This window comes from Thermoascus crustaceus, assembly GCF_041956765.1.
Source record: "Thermoascus crustaceus strain CBS 181.67 unplaced genomic scaffold VTN00scaffold_4, whole genome shotgun sequence".
In the NCBI taxonomy this organism is placed as follows: domain Eukaryota; kingdom Fungi; phylum Ascomycota; class Eurotiomycetes; order Eurotiales; family Thermoascaceae; genus Thermoascus; species Thermoascus crustaceus.
This window is the reverse complement of record NW_027192530.1, coordinates 2,953,791-2,970,142: the sequence shown is the minus strand read 5'-3', so window position 1 is coordinate 2,970,142 and position 16,352 is coordinate 2,953,791. Positions and strand designations below refer to the sequence as shown.

The following is a 16,352-nucleotide window of genomic DNA, read 5'->3' as shown; positions in this document are numbered from 1 at the left end:
GGCAGCCGGGCAGTGATTTTTTATCCTCCTCATCACGTTCTCTGACATGGAGCTCCGCGTCGTGAGGGGGTGGGCCGCCGAGTCTGATGTTTCCTGTTACAACTTAACAAGGTTATCGTTGCTTATGTAAGACAGCGGACTGGGATCGGATCTGCATACACAGACCACGAGTTCAACCGCGCATTTCCTGGACACGAGGAAGGTCAGGAGCAACAAATATTGATCTGCTTTGAATATGTAGTTTACGTATCCTGTAGTCTCTTGGTACTGCACAGCCATGCCCCCGTGCACCCACCATGCTGAAAACTGCAATCTCCGTCCGTAATAATAAGTCATTTCATTTTTTTTTTTCATCACAGTCGTAACCTCTGTTCTATAGTACATGATGGGTATTCGTATGGGTATTCGTGTCATGCCAGAAGATGTAGAGAAATTTTTCCTGTTGCCAGCCCGCCCCAGTCCATGTCCCGTTTCCCACACCGGAGATGCATGCGGAATAGACGCCAAGGAAAAGAAAAAGAGGAAAGAAAAAGAAAAAAAAGAACACGAAAAACATGACGATGAACCCCAAAAGAAAAACACACGAAACACACATCAAACACACCAAACATATAACACACACAACATACACATAACACACACCCCAAACCCATACATAAAACCGGGGGTTTCATCTTATCGTTTAATCATGCTGGAATTCTAATCCTCATGCGGAGCTACGTATATAGTGCTGGGAAAGCAGACAGTGATAGAGAAACTTTTGGTACGCCCACACAGAAAAAAAAAAAAGAAAATCACAGAAAGAAAAAAAGAAATCTATCCAAAACGTTTGCTTTTGGAATCGCCAATACCGTTGCTTTTCCTTTCCCGTTTCCCGTTGTATATTATTCTTTTGGACGACCTCAAGGCGCCATAACCAATGCAAGCAGAGCCATACGACAGTAGAGCCCATATCTCATCTGGAAGAAACAAGTCAGCGTGAAATGATCTCGTCAACTTCGGACATCAACACTCACCTGTCGGAAGTAAGCAGCCCTCTGGTCAAAGTCAACCTCCTCCTGGATCTCCGCGTTCCTCGGCAGCGGGTGCATGACCACCATGTGGCTCTTCGCGTGCTTGAGAACGCTGTTGTCCACGATGAAGCTGTTCTTGAGGCGCTCGTACTCGGCCAGATCGGCGAAACGCTCCTTCTGCACGCGCGTGCAGTACAGGACGTCGGTCCGGGCGATAATCTCAGGGGTGAGCTCCTCAGACTCGAGGGCCAGCTGTCCAGCGGAGACGACCTGCTGGCGGACCTCCTCAGGCAGAGACAGAGCCTTGGGCGCAACAACCTGCACGCGGACGTCGTAGAACTGGAGCAGCTTGATGAGAGAGTGGACCGTGCGTCCGTATCTCAGGTCACCAAGGAAGGTGACGGTGAGGCCGGTAACAGTTCCGAGTTCCTCGCGGATAGTGAACAGATCAAGGAACGCCTGGGTAGGATGCTCGACGCTACCGTTTCCACCGTTAATGACCGGAACGGGTGAGAACTTGGCAGCGGTCGCGGCACTGCTCGCTTCTGGGTGACGCAGGACGATGGCATCACCGTAGCAGCCAAGAGTGCGGATGGTGTCCTGCAAAGTCTCTCCCTTCTTGGTAGAAGAGTGCTCCGTCGAGATCACCATCGTGCGTCCTCCGAGACGCTGCATGGCAGCATCGAAGGAAGCGGAGGTTCTAGTCGACGGCTCATAGAAGAGGTTGCACAACACGCGACCCTTGAGGATGTCAAGGACACCCTGCCGCTGAACTCCGAGACGCATCTCCTGCGCGACGGTGAAGAGAAGATGCAGGTCCGCACGGGTGAACTGGTTGACGGATAGCACGTGCTTGCCCTTGAACGAGGAACGCGACAGCAGCTCAAGTAGCGAGGGCGACACCTGCGACGCAGGAGTGTAGAGCGGAGGTCCAAGCTCGCTAATAGTCGGTCCGACCGAAGTCTCCGCAGGCTTCGTCCGTGGCCGAGCTGGCGTACCAGAGATGGAAAGTCGCCTGTCGAGCGAACTCTCCGGACGGGGGTGCACCATGGGGGACATGGCCTTGATGGAAGGAGATGGCGGAGCAATCCTGTGGGATGACATGTCTGCACCCCTGATGGCGTCAGGCATGACTTCTCCATCCAGGCAAGAAGTCTTGCCCTGGAAGATGACGCGCTGCACAGCTCCCCTCATGGGCTTGCCAAGGAACGGAGACCAGGCCTGATCATTCTGGTACAGGTACGGGCGGTCAACCTCAATCTCGACCGAAGTGTCAGCCTGATCGTGGAGCTCGAAGATCCTCTTCGGATTCTCATAGAGCCTCTCAATGATGTCCTCGATGGTCAAGCGGCCCTCGGAAACCGCGGTGAGCAGCAGGGGAAGGGCATCCGCGATTCCAACGACAGGAGAGGCTTGCTTGCCAGCCAACTGGTATGGAATGCTGCCGATGGAGAAGACATCGATCGTGCTCAGGTGCTCCCACAAGGCCTTCTGGTCTTCCGCGGTAGGCAGGAAGTGGCAGTCAGGGAAGTCAGCCTGGGAGAGGAAGAGGCAGTAGATTGAAACATCGCAAGTAACCTTGAGGCCCTTCTCCTTGCTGAGAGCGATGATGTTGATATCTTCCTTGGAAGTCACGCTCATCACATGGATGTTGCGGTTGTGGAGGCTTGCAAGCAGCAGAATGGAGGCAAGGTCCGTGGCTTTGGCATCGGTGATCATTGGCTTGCTCGATGGCCAGGCCGCGAAGTGGCTGGTCACGGCTGCAACCTTGTTGATGTTTCCAGACAGATGGTTGAAAGGAATGAACAGAGAACCAACCTCGCCAGTCACTTGGCCGATCTGGTCGGAGTTGGTGGCAGTCGCCGCAACCGAGAAGTTGAAGTCGCAGAATACTCCCTTCTGGGAATTCTGCTGAGCCACCTTCAAGGCAACGGCGTCCGTGACAAAGCTGTCAACTCCAACTGGCATCACCCGCACCATGCTGAAGCCGGCCGCGATAGAAGCCTTGGTGACCTGCTGGAGGTCATCCGAGCCAGGGCGAGCAAGTCCAGGAACGAAGGCCGCGATGTTGATCAGGCCGGGCAAAACCACGGTACGGTGGCTCGTCTGGTAGTCAATAGTCAGCACGTTCAACTCGTAGTGGCGTGCAATAGCTTCGATCAGGATCTTCGCGTTCTTGACGTTGGTCACCAGAGGGGTCTGGTAGTCAACGGCCATACGACGCGTCCGGTAGCCCTTGCTCATGTAGTTGGCAGGTCGTCTGAAGCGGTTGTTGGACGGGAGGTTGATGTACAGATCGATAAGGTTGTTGGCCAAGTGCTGAGTGAGAGAGTACTCAGACTTGATATCCTCCTCCTGGCCAGCAAGGACATCCAAGTACTTCACTGGAATGCCATGTTCCTTCAGATAGTCCGCAGTACCCGCTGTGGCGAACAGGTTGAAGCCCAGTCGGTGCAGCTTGTGAATCGACGGGAGCATCTCAAGCTTCTCTTTGAACGAGCCAATGGAGAACAGGATGTTCTTCTTGGGCAGGCGGAATCCGGTGGAGATAAGAGCCTTGATGTAAGCTTCATATTTGTCGCGGCCAAAGCAAGCAACCTCTCCGGTGGATGCCATCTCAACACCCAAGACAGGGTCGGCGCCGGACAGTCGGGAGAAGGAGAACTGAGGCACCTTGACACCAACATAGTCCTTAGGGATAGTGATAGGTGGGTATTCCTCGAAAGGAACGCCAATCATCGCCTTTGTCGCCATCTCAATCAGGTCGACACCCATCACTTTGGACACGAAGGGGAAGGAGCGGGAAGCCCGAACGTTGCACTCGATAACCTTGATATCGTTATCCTTGGCGATGAACTGGATGTTGAATGGACCGGTGACATTGAGGGCGTTTCCGATCTTACGCGTGGCCTCCTCGATTCTGCGAACCGTCTCGGGATCCAAGTCCTGCGGCGGCAGGATCAGGGTCGCATCACCAGAGTGCACACCGGCATTTTCAACATGCTCGGAGATGAAATGTCCAACCAAGACACCATTGCGTGCGACAGCATCCATCTCAATCTCCTTTGCATTTTCGATGTACTTGGTGATGACAACAGGGTGCTCGCGCGAGACCTCGGCCGCTTGGTTAAGGTAGTTTGCCAGATCATCCTTCGAGTACACAGTGTTCATGGCAGCACCCGAGAGCACATAGGAAGGTCGCACAAGCACAGGATACTTGACTTTCTCGCAGAACTCAGTCGCCTCCTCGATGCTAGTGAGTTCCTTCCAGGCGGGCTGGTCCACGTCGATACGGTCGAGCATGCGGGAGAATTTGTAACGGTTCTCAGCGTTATCGATCATCTCAGGGGAGGTTCCGAGAATGTTGACATTCAGGCGATGGAGAGGGAGAGCGATGTTGTTAGGCGTCTGTCCACCCATAGACATGATCACACCGCTTGCGGATTCCAGCTGGTAGATGTCCAGAACGGTCTCCAGGTTGATGTTCTCGAAGTAGAGCCTATCAGCCTCGTCGTAGTCGGTGCTGACGGTCTCCGGGTTGTAGTTGACCATAACGGTCTTCTTGCCTTGCTCACGCAGGGTACGAATAGTCCTGACCGAGCACCAGTCGAACTCAACGGACGAGCCGATTCTGTAGACACCCGAACCCAAAACCATGATACCGTGGTCCTCGAAAGTCACGTCATGCTCCGAACCATTGTAAGTCAGGTAGAGGTAGTTGGTATGGGACGGGAACTCCGCAGCGACCGTATCGATCTGCTTGACAACTGGAACAATACCCGCCTCAACACGCATGCGTCTAATCGCAAGCTCGTTGGAGCTGAGGAACTTGGCCAGCTGACGGTCAGAGAATCCCAGCTGCTTGGCCTGTCGGATGGCAGAGATGGGCACATTTCCGGCATTGTAGGTGCTCAGGTGCTTTCCGAAATCGCTCAGACCCTTCAGTTTACGGAGGAACCACTTGTCAATGTTCGTCAATTTCCAGATGTCGTCGACGCTGTAGCCAGAATGCATCGCGTTCGCGATTGCGAAAAGGCGTTGATCCGAAGGAGTCTGGAGCTCTCCCTTGATCGACATGAGCGCGTTAGTTTCGTTAAACCCGAGGTTGTGGAAATCAACCGATCGAATGGCCTTCTGGATGGCCTCTTCGAAAGTCCTTCCGATACTCATGACTTCACCGACACTTTTCATCGAAGACCCAAGCTGCGTTGACACACGAGTGAATTTCTTCAGATCCCACCGTGGGATCTTAACAACGACGTAGTCCAGAGACGGTTCGAAGCACGCGCATGTGACCTTAGTAACAGAGTTCTTGATCTCGTTGAGCGGGATACCCAGACCGAGTTTGGCAGCGATGAACGCAAGTGGGTAACCAGTAGCCTTCGATGCCAATGCAGACGATCTCGACAAACGAGCGTTGACCTCAATAATGCAGTATTCCTTCGAGAAGGGGTTGAGGGCGTACTGAATGTTACATTCACCAACAACACCCAGGTGACGTATGACATTGACAGCGGTCGTTCGCAGCATGTTGTAATCTTCATCGGAGAGCGTCTGGGACGGAGCAACGACGATGGAGTCACCAGTGTGGATGCCCAGAGGGTCAAAGTTCTCCATGTTGCAGACAGTGATACAGTTGTCATTGGCGTCTCGCACCACCTCATACTCAATTTCCTTCCAGCCCTTCATACTCTTCTCAATCAAGACCTGAGGACTGGCGGCGAAGGCCTTCGTGCAGAGCTCTCGCAATTGGTCCATGTCTTCAGCGAAGCCGCTACCAAGACCTCCGAGAGCGTAGGCAGCACGGACGATGACGGGGAATCCAATGTCTTCGACAACCTGCAGTGCCTCTTCAAGGGTCGAAGCAGAGGCCGACTTGGCACACTTCTCGCCGATAGATTCCATGCTGCGTGCAAACAGCTCACGATCCTCAGTGGTGATGATCGTGTCGATCGGAGTACCAAGGACCTTCACCCCCAATCCCTCGAACTCATCCTTCAGCTGGATACCGACTTGCAGAGCAGTCTGCCCACCGAAGGTGCAGTAGATCGCATCAGGGCGCTCATGTTTGATGACCTTGCGCACGAAATCTGCGTTGACAGGGAGGAAGTAGACCTTGTCCGCCAGACCCTTAGAAGTCTGGATGGTGGCAATGTTCGGGTTAATGAGGATGGTGTAGATACCCTCCTCTTTCAGAGCCTTGATTGCCTGACTTCCGGAGTAGTCGAACTCTCCAGCCTGGCCAATGCTAAGACCGCCACTTCCCAGAACCAAGACCTTCTTAACCGAAACTCTGGGGTTCTTCTTTCGGTTCTCCTCGATAGTGCCACCAGGGAAAGAGACGGGCTTCTTCAGGGCGTCTGGGGAGGCCAGCGTCTCCTTGATGGCGTTGATGAACACGTCGAAGAGGTACTCAGTGTCTCTCGGACCAGGAGTGCTTTCAGGATGGAACTGGACGCTAAAGAAGGGACGGCTAACATGCCTGATACCCTCGTTGCTGCCGTCGTTGGCATTGACAAACAGCTCCTCCCACCCTTCCGGCAGGGTGTTCGCATCCACGGCGTATCCATGGTTCTGGGAAGTGATGTGACACTTCCCAGAGATCATGCTCGTACACGGGATGTTGTGTCCACGGTTACCGAACTTCATCTTGATAGTGTTCGCACCGACCGACCGGGCAAGAAGCTGGTGGCCAAGACAAATGCCGAACACAGGAGTTCTACCCTCCTGGATGGTCTTGGCGATGTTGCTGACGGTGGTGGAGAGCATGGCAGGATCACCTGGTCCATTGGAAAGGAACAGACCATCGTAGTCCTTGCCAGCCAAAGTGGGGAAGTCGTAGTCCCAGGGGACGACAAGCACCTCCACTCCGCGGGAAAGCAAACAGCGCAGCTGGTTGTACTTCATGCCGACATCCAAGCAGAGGACACGAACCGGACGACCCGAAGGGTGCTTGAGAGCAACCGACTCTGGAGGAGAAAACAGGCGTGGTTCCCGGATGGACACTACCAGTGTTGGTCAGAAACAAGGCTCACGTACGCACCAATTCGGGGGTAGATAGACTCACCCTCGGCAACAAGGTTCTTCTTGTTCGGGTCCACCCACTCAATCTGCTCAAAGGACGATCTCCAGCTGTCCTTGTCCGCTTCGTCGGCTTTGCCATTGGGCGCGGTTCCGTTGGCAAGGCCATTTGGAAGGTCGGCCTTCTGGAGCATCATACGGCCCAGCATGCTACCCTCCTCACGGATCCGCTTCGTGAGGGCTCTCGTGTCGACCCCGTGCATGGCGGGAACGCCCTGTTCCTTCAGCCATGTTCCCAGGGACGACTCGGCCAGGAAGTGAGAGTAATCCTCGCCGGAGTATGTCGCAACGACGAGCGCCGCGATGTGAATCTGACTCGACTCGAAGTGCTTCTGGAGCGACCCGAGGATCTCGTCCGCGGTCTCCCGCGAAGGCACACCGTAGTTGCCCACCAAGGGAAAGGTGATGACCAGGATCTGGCCGCGGTAGGAGGGGTCAGTGATGGACTCCGGGTAGCCCACCATACCGGTCTGGAAGACCAATTCGCCCGCGACGCTCTTTTCAGCGCCGAAGCTGTAGCCCTGGTAGACGGTGCCATCCTCGAGCTCCAGGGCAAACAGCTTTTCGTCGGAGCCCAGGACCCGGGACGACGCCGGGGGGATTACGGCGCCATTGACGGAGGGAGGCATGACGGGGACGGGCTGCAGGTCCCTATTCTGGTTGTATGCCACGGCCCCTCCGGATGAGGGGCTCAAGGGAAGAGCAGCGTCGTGCAGGCGGGGGTTCCTCGGCGGCGTGCTCTCCACGGACGGATTCCTGGCGTCGGAGGAAGATGTAACGAGCTGGGGCATTAGGTACTGTTGCAGAGGTCCTCCCGGGGACGAGATGGCAGAGAGGGTCTACCGTTGCATCAGCAGCCTTCGAGACAAAGAGGAGAGTCTGTTTGCTGCTTCTGCACGGGAGGAGGGGGATGATTGAAAGAAAGAGAAAAAGGCGAGGGGAAGATGACTGCGAACGGCAGAATAAATTTTTGTGTATGGAAGTGGGCTGGCGGGGTGAGCTGATTGGGGCAAGGCCCCGTTCCGCCGGACGTTGGGGCCTTTCTGCCGGTGGCCACCGCCTGCAGCGTCGACGGTTGAGCCTGTCAGGGCGTCTGGAGCGCTCGTCAGGGTTTCTCTGCTACGGCGGCGCTGCCTGCTACTGGCAGTCGCTTGCGGCGGCAAGCGTCAGCGTCCTCTGGCGCAGGGCCAGCCCTCCCGATCCCGCTCTTGTTGGGCCCGATATGACTGTCCGAGGAACTTCCAGCCCTTTGCCTCCATGGCACATGCCACACTCTGAACAGATAGCATGGCCGCAAGATCGACGCGACGAGCATGATAACTTTAAAACGGCTGTAGTCATGATTTAGGTTAGGATCGACATGGAGTGAGGCCGTTATTGTATGCACTCTGCAGCATTCCAAAGGTCAGATAGCTGCGGCTCGTGCGCAGGTGGACGGGTGTTCTTGGAGGACGACTACCTAGGTATAGCGCAAGCCTTCTCTTCCCCTCTATCTACCTACCTAAGATCTGGCACCTGAGGCTCCGCAACTGAAAATGCTATCTTCCGGCATGGTCGAATGAAAGCGGAGAAAAAAAGGACACGCGACACATCTCCCACTATGGAGTGGTGGGGGAGAAAACAGAAAAAATGACGCCCGAGCGGGGGGTCGAACCCCGAACCTTGCGGTTGCAAGGACTTCCTAAGTGGGAAGGTAAAAGCCGCACGCTCTAACCAATTGAGCTACCCGGGCTTGGAATACAAATGTTCTTTACAATATAAAAGTCGCTTCCCAATAACTACCCAGTGCACTCGACATGTCATATTTGCAGCCCCTACTATTATGTGCAGTAAGCTGGAAAGGTAAGACTCGGGCGCATTTAAAAATGGCAGGTGGTGTGCTTTTTTTTGGTTGCAATGTTGTAATTAATCCGTGGTCTTTCATGTCCTTGAAAATATATATATACATTCACATGTGGGATTGTCTTTGCATCTTCAAGGACCGCGTTAACCATTCCCGCAACCCTTTTGTCGAATCGTCCCCGGTCACCTTCTAGATCGCCCACAGGAATCCCAGCTGCTCTGTAGCGTTCTCCATATATCAGGTCACTGCTTCAATTGGTGGGCTTAATGACGGATGCAGCTAGGTCTCAAAGTGGTCTAAGACCGTATCATGTTTGACCACTACCATTTCAAAACTCAGGAACGAAGAAGCCTCTGCAGCCTACAATTCAGCTGAAACTTGTTTCAAGAGGGTGTATATACAGGCAGGTATCTGGATAAGAAATACACAGCGTAGTGATGCTAGTTCTGGTGTATAACTATCTCACAAACCCCTCAATATTGGGTCCATGGCCACGCTAGTCCCGAAGCAGCTCTCCTGCACCGACGCGACTAGACCGCTTCACCCGCATCCGCCCGTCAACAAATCAACGGCCGCGAGTCCCTAACCCACACCTCCTCCTGGGCTCATGTGAGATCGCTATCGCCTCCCAGTCCGTCTGAGCGGTTTGCCGCCGTGGAGGGCCCTTCGAACTTCTCAATCTCCCTCCCCCCCCCCCCCCGGTTCCCCTCCGCTCTCGAGGCCTTCCGCTTCGGGTGATCTGGGGTTGTACCGCTCTTGGCTGTTTTCCCTTCACCCGTCTCTTACCGGACTCGTTTTGGTCTTCACCGCTCAGGAGAATGCAGAGACAGTGATAACGAGTCCTTGTCCAAGGCATTGGGGGACTAGGAACCATGCTGGCCTCCCTCCTGCGTCCCAAGAAGCGCAGGGTGTACGGGGATCGCTCTCCCTTCTCTTCCCCATGCACCGCGCGAGAGACCACGCCTATCTTGTCCCGGAGACATCAGAGTGATGCTCCGGAGACGGAGGGTGACGAGACCCATGATGAGGATGGCACTGGATATGGCCATGAGGACGAGGACGAGGATGGCCCGGAGGACTCGACTCCTCTGCTACCCATCTTCTCCGCTCCTCATCTTGGTGAGAATGCTTATCAAGGCATTGAATGGGACTTGCTAACGTGTCCACAGATGCCCTTCCGGTTTATAACATCACCCATGCCATCCGCCTCCTGGTTGCCACTCGCTGTGAGACTACTCTCTCCTGGGACCAGCTGCGGTCCCCGCAAGTCTCCCAGTTTCTCCTCAAGCCCGTCCAGCAAGAGATCAGAGAATCCCACTTCTCCCGGGCAACTCTGTGGGCATTGATGGCGAACTGCCTTCAATTCAACAAAGAAGTTGATCTGTATCCGGGAAACAGCGGCACGAGCCGGACTAGGGCAATGGTGTGCGAGCTTCTTGCGATCAAGTTGCTCAAGGAGTACACCACCAGGGAGTTAATTGACGCCTTGTCCTATGATTTCTATCCCCTCCAGGGACAGTCGCCCCCCACGACCGGAAGCACCCTGCGGGCATCGGGCTGGAGCTCAGGCCAGAAAAACAACCAGCTAGCTGGTGCTGCCCGAATCTCCTGTCTCGAGATAGCGATTAGGGCACAAGCCAAACGGTTCCTGGCACACCCTTTGGTTGTTCAACAGCTGGAAGCAATCTGGGCTGGCACCATCGTCTTCCATTCTGCTGCGGACAGTCTGCATCGTCAGCCTCCCAAATCCAGTCCCCACAGTGAACCTGGATACGGATCTTGCAATAGCAACCACCAGTCCTCCAACTCGTTGCGCGGCAAACCGCAGCCCAATGTGTCGGGTCAAGATGCTGCAAACGCGCGACGGTCCGTAACACTCTACGACCCTCGAGACGCCTCTCTTTTCAAATTGTCTAGATTGAGAGTGCCTCGGTACCGGCAGTTCTTGTCGACGTGTTCCTTTGCCGTATTGCTCGCACTCTTCCTCGCGATCATCGTGCAGCGACCCTTGGAGATCACCACGCTCGAGATCGTATTTTGGCTCTGGAGTGCTGGCTTTATGCTTGACGAGATTGTGGGCTTCAACGAACAGGGTTTTAGCCTCTATCTCATGAGCTTCTGGAACACATTCGACCTGGGTATCCTGCTGTTGCTGTTTTGCTACTACTGCATGCGCCTCTATGGTGTCCTGATGCCGTACACACGCAAACAGACCGTGGCCAACCAGGCTTACGATATCCTGGCGGCGAATGCCGTGCTTCTGTTCCCTCGACTATTTTCGGTTTTAGACCATCATCGCTACTTCTCGCAACTGCTGGTGGCTTTCCGCATGATGGCTGCAGACCTTGTGGCCGTTTTCTTCCTGATCATCATAGCATGCAGCGGCTTCTTTGTGGCATTCACCTTCTCCTTTGGACACGGGAACACCCCAGGCTCGATTGCATATGCCTTGTTCCAGATGCTGATGGGCTTCACGCCGGCTGCGTGGACCCTTTGGGACGAATACAATACCCTGGGAAAGATTATATTGACCCTCTTCCTCTTTATATGCCACTTCGTTGTTGTCACCATCCTGATTACGGTTCTGACCAACTCATTCATGGCCATTGTGCAGAATGCAAACGAAGAGCATCAGTTCGTGTTTGCCGTCAACACGATCTCCATGGTCAAATCTGACGCCTTGTTCTCTTACGTGGCACCGACGAATATCCTCGCGTGGCTTATTACGCCTCTGCGGTATTTCATGCCATTTCGCCAGTTTGTCAAGCTCAACCGAACGGTCATCAAGATCACTCATTTCCCTATACTGTTTACCATCTGCCTCTATGAGAAGACTATCCTTAGCTCCACCGTCTTTGACCTGACGGACCTGGTCGAAGCACGGGGCCGGTCAAGAGCTTCGGCACACGCAAGAAAAGGGCGTCACAGTCACCTCGATGCGTTCAGCCCCAATGCGCGTCGACTGGTGCGAGAACCCTCCATAGCTACGTACCAGAAGGACCGCGCCCTGGAGGAAGTCTTCCGGCGGCCGTTGAGAGAAGACACGTTTCAGAATGTCCAAAGGACTCTCAGACGCCGACAGGACAGCAATATCGTCAAGGACTGGATGCGAGGGATGGGGCCCGAGCCCGCAAATCCACCTGACGAGCAGGATCCTGCCGAAGTAAATCGTCTGGAAGCAACTCCCAAACTACCACGCAGGTTCGCACGTCGGAGGACACTAACCGGAACCATCCGTGGCTTCCATGAAGCTATGCACTCGTTTACATCTGATAACGATCAGTTCTTCGGCTACCGTTTCCAGAGGCCAGCAGCCCCACGTCGCAGCAGGGATAGTCGGTCACTGTCTCCTACCCAGACCAGAGAACTCTCGCAGCACACTGACATTGAAGGAGACGACGAGCTGACCAGTGACAACAACGCCGACGATGACTCGGTCGAGGACAAGCAATCCCTCACGGGCGGTCCTAGCTATAATGATGAGGAACAGACCGCAACATCCATCGAGAGGAACACCCAAGCAGTGCCCAGCTCTCGACCATCGACGGCAAGGTTGACGTCGCGCAGGAACAGCCCTAGTCGACGCCCTGACACGCCCCGTCATCATGCCCGCAAGGCGTCGAGCGCGACCATCCTCTACAACCCAGTGGGTATGGAGACGGATGATGAGCCAGTGCAGGTTCCGCCCTCGCTCCCGCAGAGCCCGCCGAAGTCTTCCAAACATGGCAGCGGTGCTGTGACTCCTGCGCACACGGGCCGGCGGACTCCGAAGAGACCCGATGCCAATGAAAAACGGCCTCGTCCCATCATGCCGCCGCGATCTGGGTCTATGTCAGTGCCGGACCTCGGGGAATTGATGATGATGCCCAATTCCCGTGCGCGCAGGAACAACCCCTCGTCCATTTTGGGCCTGGGCTCGGATCTGGGAGACAACAAGGCCGTCGGTGGGGGCTTTGTGGGCCCCGCGCCATCAAGCTTCACATCGCAAATGGCGTATGCCACGGGTGGTCTCCACCAGGGCGGCAGACAGAGTGACAGCCGAGATATGTTGAGCAGGCTCGTGCTAGCTCGGATGAACAATCTGGAAGAGGGTTTCCGCGAGGTGATCAAGGAGGTTAAGGACCTCCGTCAGGGCAGGCCTAGCCGGAGCCAGAGCAGGGGCGCTGATCGCGTGAAGGCAAACCGAAAGAAGCGCATTGAAAAGAAAGAGACGAAGAAGGGGCCTCAAGAATCCAAGAGCAAGGCCAGCAGCGACGACGACTGGGTTGACGAGCACAGCCGGTCTGAACAGAGTGGAGACGATTCCTAGAAAGAACACTTTGTCGTAGCCAACGTGCTCTCCTCCGAGCATCAAAGCTTTCCTTCCTGCTGTATATGCGCCGTGTATGATATGCGTGTGGATACCTCGTTTATGTCCTGTTTTTACGTTTTTTTCTTTTCTTCTACTACCGGGTCTGTTGGCGACCCAGCTGGGCTGGATAAGTCTGTTTTCGTTGAACCTTTTCGATGCTCCAACAGATACCCTGACGGTTGGAACATGACGTTTTTCCTTTTGTCTTGTTGTTTGAAAAAAGAAATTCACGCATGCATAGATTCGTGTCTTGGATACATAGCTAGACTACAGGTAGTCGATCGACTCTTAATACATAACGCAATGACGCCTGCTCATACCCTTCCTCCAGTATCCGACTTGCTTTGATAGAAGCAAGAGTCACCAGAAGTAAAATGAATGGATCAACTCCCCCGAGTCCACCACTTACCCGTCGGCCCCGGCGCCGGCCGGGTCGTCCCCTGATCCGTCTGCTTGTTCGGATCGATCTCCCCGTGCTGCTGGAAGTAGGTCGGGTCGTGCTCGCCCAGGTTCTCGCCCCGGCGCTGCATGTAGCGGAAGGCGCCCCACGCGGACGTCGCGATCGCGGCGATGCTGAGGAGGGCGAAGTTGCGGGATCTAATATACACACATATATATAAACCGTCGTGTAATTAGTTATGTGTTATTTTTGTTTGTTTAGGATGGATGGGGTGGGGATTGAGAAGTAAGAAAGAAACGAAACAATTTAACTTGACTTACCTGGCTGGGGACTTACGGCCGTGAGTCAGGGCGCCGCCGGTTGCGATTGCCATTATTATGGAGTAATATGAATGTCTCTGTCTGTTTGTCCGTCTGTCTACCTAACCTTGGTAGCTGGGTGGATGGGATAGAGATAGGGCACAGATTTCCTCTGTACATTGCATTAGACGTAGAGAGGCAGGTATGTAACTAGTCCTGACAATCAGGAAGTCTACCAGAATCTAACGCAGTCATGAGTATGTGGTGGCAGAGGCAATATATCCGCAAGCCACTGGTCTTCATCACTCGCCACCTCTCCTACAGATTACCCTGTTCTGGCAGGGGGATACCGAGTTGTACTGGACGGGATGTATCCCGATCAGATAACGATATCGGTGGAATGTATGGGTCGCTTCGTCGCGGTGACGTCAGTGGTAGCCTTATCTCACGTGCCTAGATTGACTGAGTTTGGGTTCGGAAAAAGGAAAAACATCAGCCGGAGGAGCCTCGTTTTTCTCTCTGGTGCACCCGTTGCCTAGATAGGCAGGGTAGATGATAAGGACAGGATGAGGGTGCGGTTAAAAAAAAAGAGATGCTGACAATGGCAGATCTACTGTCTGTGCTGACTGTTAGGTGATACCCCTGGAGGCACATGAGGAGAGTCACCGTAGACTGGTAGCCATGTTGTACAGTTGGACATTACCTAGTGTCCTATGGTCGCATGTCTAAGCATTACACTACCGGGCAGGTTCTCATCCTCGTAGGTCTCAGTCTCAGGAATAATAATGAACTTCGACCACCTCGCAGAGGCCCAAGCGGAACGAGTCTTCCAGGTCTGGATACAGAACCTGATCGGGAATTCACCCGAGGAATTGGCCGGTAAGCTCGCCGCCCAGCACCGCCCCAGCACGCCAACAACCGCTTCACGATTTTGGAACGGCACTTTCAACTTCTGTTACCGGGTCACCTACCAAGATGGATTCTGTGTCCTGGTGCAATTTACGGCCCTTGGTCGACCCGGGTCGTCTTGCGCAAGGAGAAGGTCGAGGACGAGGTGGCGGTCATGAATTATCTTGCTCAGAATACGTCGATACCTATTCCAAAAGGTCTTAGGTTCTGGCAAGTGTGCGGTCGGTCCCTATATTGTCATGACCATTATCGAGGGGAATCCGTTATCTGGATACCTCAGAGACCCACTTAAAGAGACAAGTACTTTAAACCCCAAGGTTCCCGAGCCTATCTTGAAAAGGGCTTATTACGGCATGGCTGAAGTCATGCTTGAGCTATCCAAAGCTACATTTCCATGTATTGGAGCTCTAGGACAGGACGAGTCAGGAGCTTGGACCGTGCAAAAGCGGTTACTTAGCTTCAACATGAACCGGCTTTGCCCAATTCTCCAACATCCCGCCCGGCGTGTTCGCAAAAGAACACTTCACCAATGCGGCTGATTACTTCAAGGAGCTCGCCATGAATTCCAGCGCAATGATGCAGTAGCAGATGAAACTGACTGCCGCAAAAAATACATAGCTGGCTGGCTTTTTCGCAAGTTATCACGGCAGATACCTTCCAAGGAGCATTGCAATGGCCCATTTCGACTTTTTCTGATGATCTGAATCCTGATAATATTCTTGTTGACGCATCAAGACTGATTGGCACTGGGGCTATTGATTGGGAATTTACCCATGTTGTCCCAGCTGAATTCAGCTATACTGCTATTGTTGGAGCGTCCAGAAGAATGGGACTCGGATCTCAACCACTTCTTGCTGCACTCCATCCCCAGGTTCCGCTTGTTCCTGGAGACTCTCCAAGAGTGTGAGACTAGCAAAATCAGCGAGGGCTCCTTGTTGCATTCATAACGCCTATCAAAAGCCATGGAGAACCTAATGGAAAACGGGTTGTTCTAGGTGTGCCTTGCAGCCAGGTACAGCTCTATGTTTGATGAGATCTACTGGACCTTTATTGACCCAAGGTATTACGGGCCTCTTACTGCGATTGAGGATCGATTGGCCATTATGAGTGAGGAAGAGCGGATGAATCTTGATGACTTTGTTCAGAGAAAAATGCAGCAGGCGAGGGAGGGCACTTTGATTGCTCATCACAGCATCGATGAGATGGTTGATCTTTAGGATGCTTTGGCCCTGATTCCTGCTATGGAAGATTTTCGTGCCAAAGACCTGATTGTTTTCTTTAGGATGCTCGGTGTAGCTCCCACAAGATGCCAATAGTGTAATAGTAATTGGTTATGATAACAGGTCTTGTCGCAGGTCTGCGAGAGAAGAGGTAAACTTATGGCTCTTCGTCCGGTTTCTACGACAATGGAAACCAATATCAAAATCTTTCTCTTTTATACTTTCCCCTATATCTT

General features: G+C 53.8%; 3 protein-coding genes and 1 non-coding gene across 4 annotated transcripts; 1 reads left to right on the top strand and 3 right to left on the bottom strand.

The window, feature by feature from the left end:
• Nucleotides 1-902: 902 nt before the first annotated feature.
• VTN00DRAFT_7571 (uncharacterized protein) lies at nt 903-7,885 on the bottom strand (the record flags this gene model as incomplete). The annotated part of the gene is made up of 3 exons (XM_069434329.1): nt 903-959; nt 1,017-7,018; nt 7,081-7,885. 3 exons carry the CDS (start codon nt 7,883-7,885, stop codon nt 903-905), a joined length of 6,864 nt encoding a protein of 2,287 aa, XP_069287621.1.
• Nucleotides 7,886-8,727: 842 nt separating this feature from the next.
• Nucleotides 8,728-8,826, bottom strand: VTN00DRAFT_t123. The gene has a single exon. It is a non-coding gene; the product is annotated as a tRNA-Lys (tRNA).
• Nucleotides 8,827-9,809: 983 nt separating this feature from the next.
• On the top strand, nt 9,810-13,246 carry VTN00DRAFT_7570 (uncharacterized protein; the record flags this gene model as incomplete). The annotated part of the gene is made up of 2 exons (XM_069434328.1): nt 9,810-10,056; nt 10,107-13,246. The coding sequence occupies 2 exons, from the start codon at nt 9,810-9,812 to the stop codon at nt 13,244-13,246; spliced, it is 3,387 nt and encodes a 1,128-aa protein (XP_069287620.1).
• Nucleotides 13,247-13,671: 425 nt separating this feature from the next.
• On the bottom strand, nt 13,672-14,061 carry VTN00DRAFT_7569 (uncharacterized protein; the record flags this gene model as incomplete). Its single annotated transcript, XM_069434326.1, has 2 exons — nt 13,672-13,885; nt 14,009-14,061. 2 exons carry the CDS (start codon nt 14,059-14,061, stop codon nt 13,672-13,674), a joined length of 267 nt encoding a protein of 88 aa, XP_069287619.1.
• Between the last annotated feature and the right edge of the window lie 2,291 nt (nt 14,062-16,352).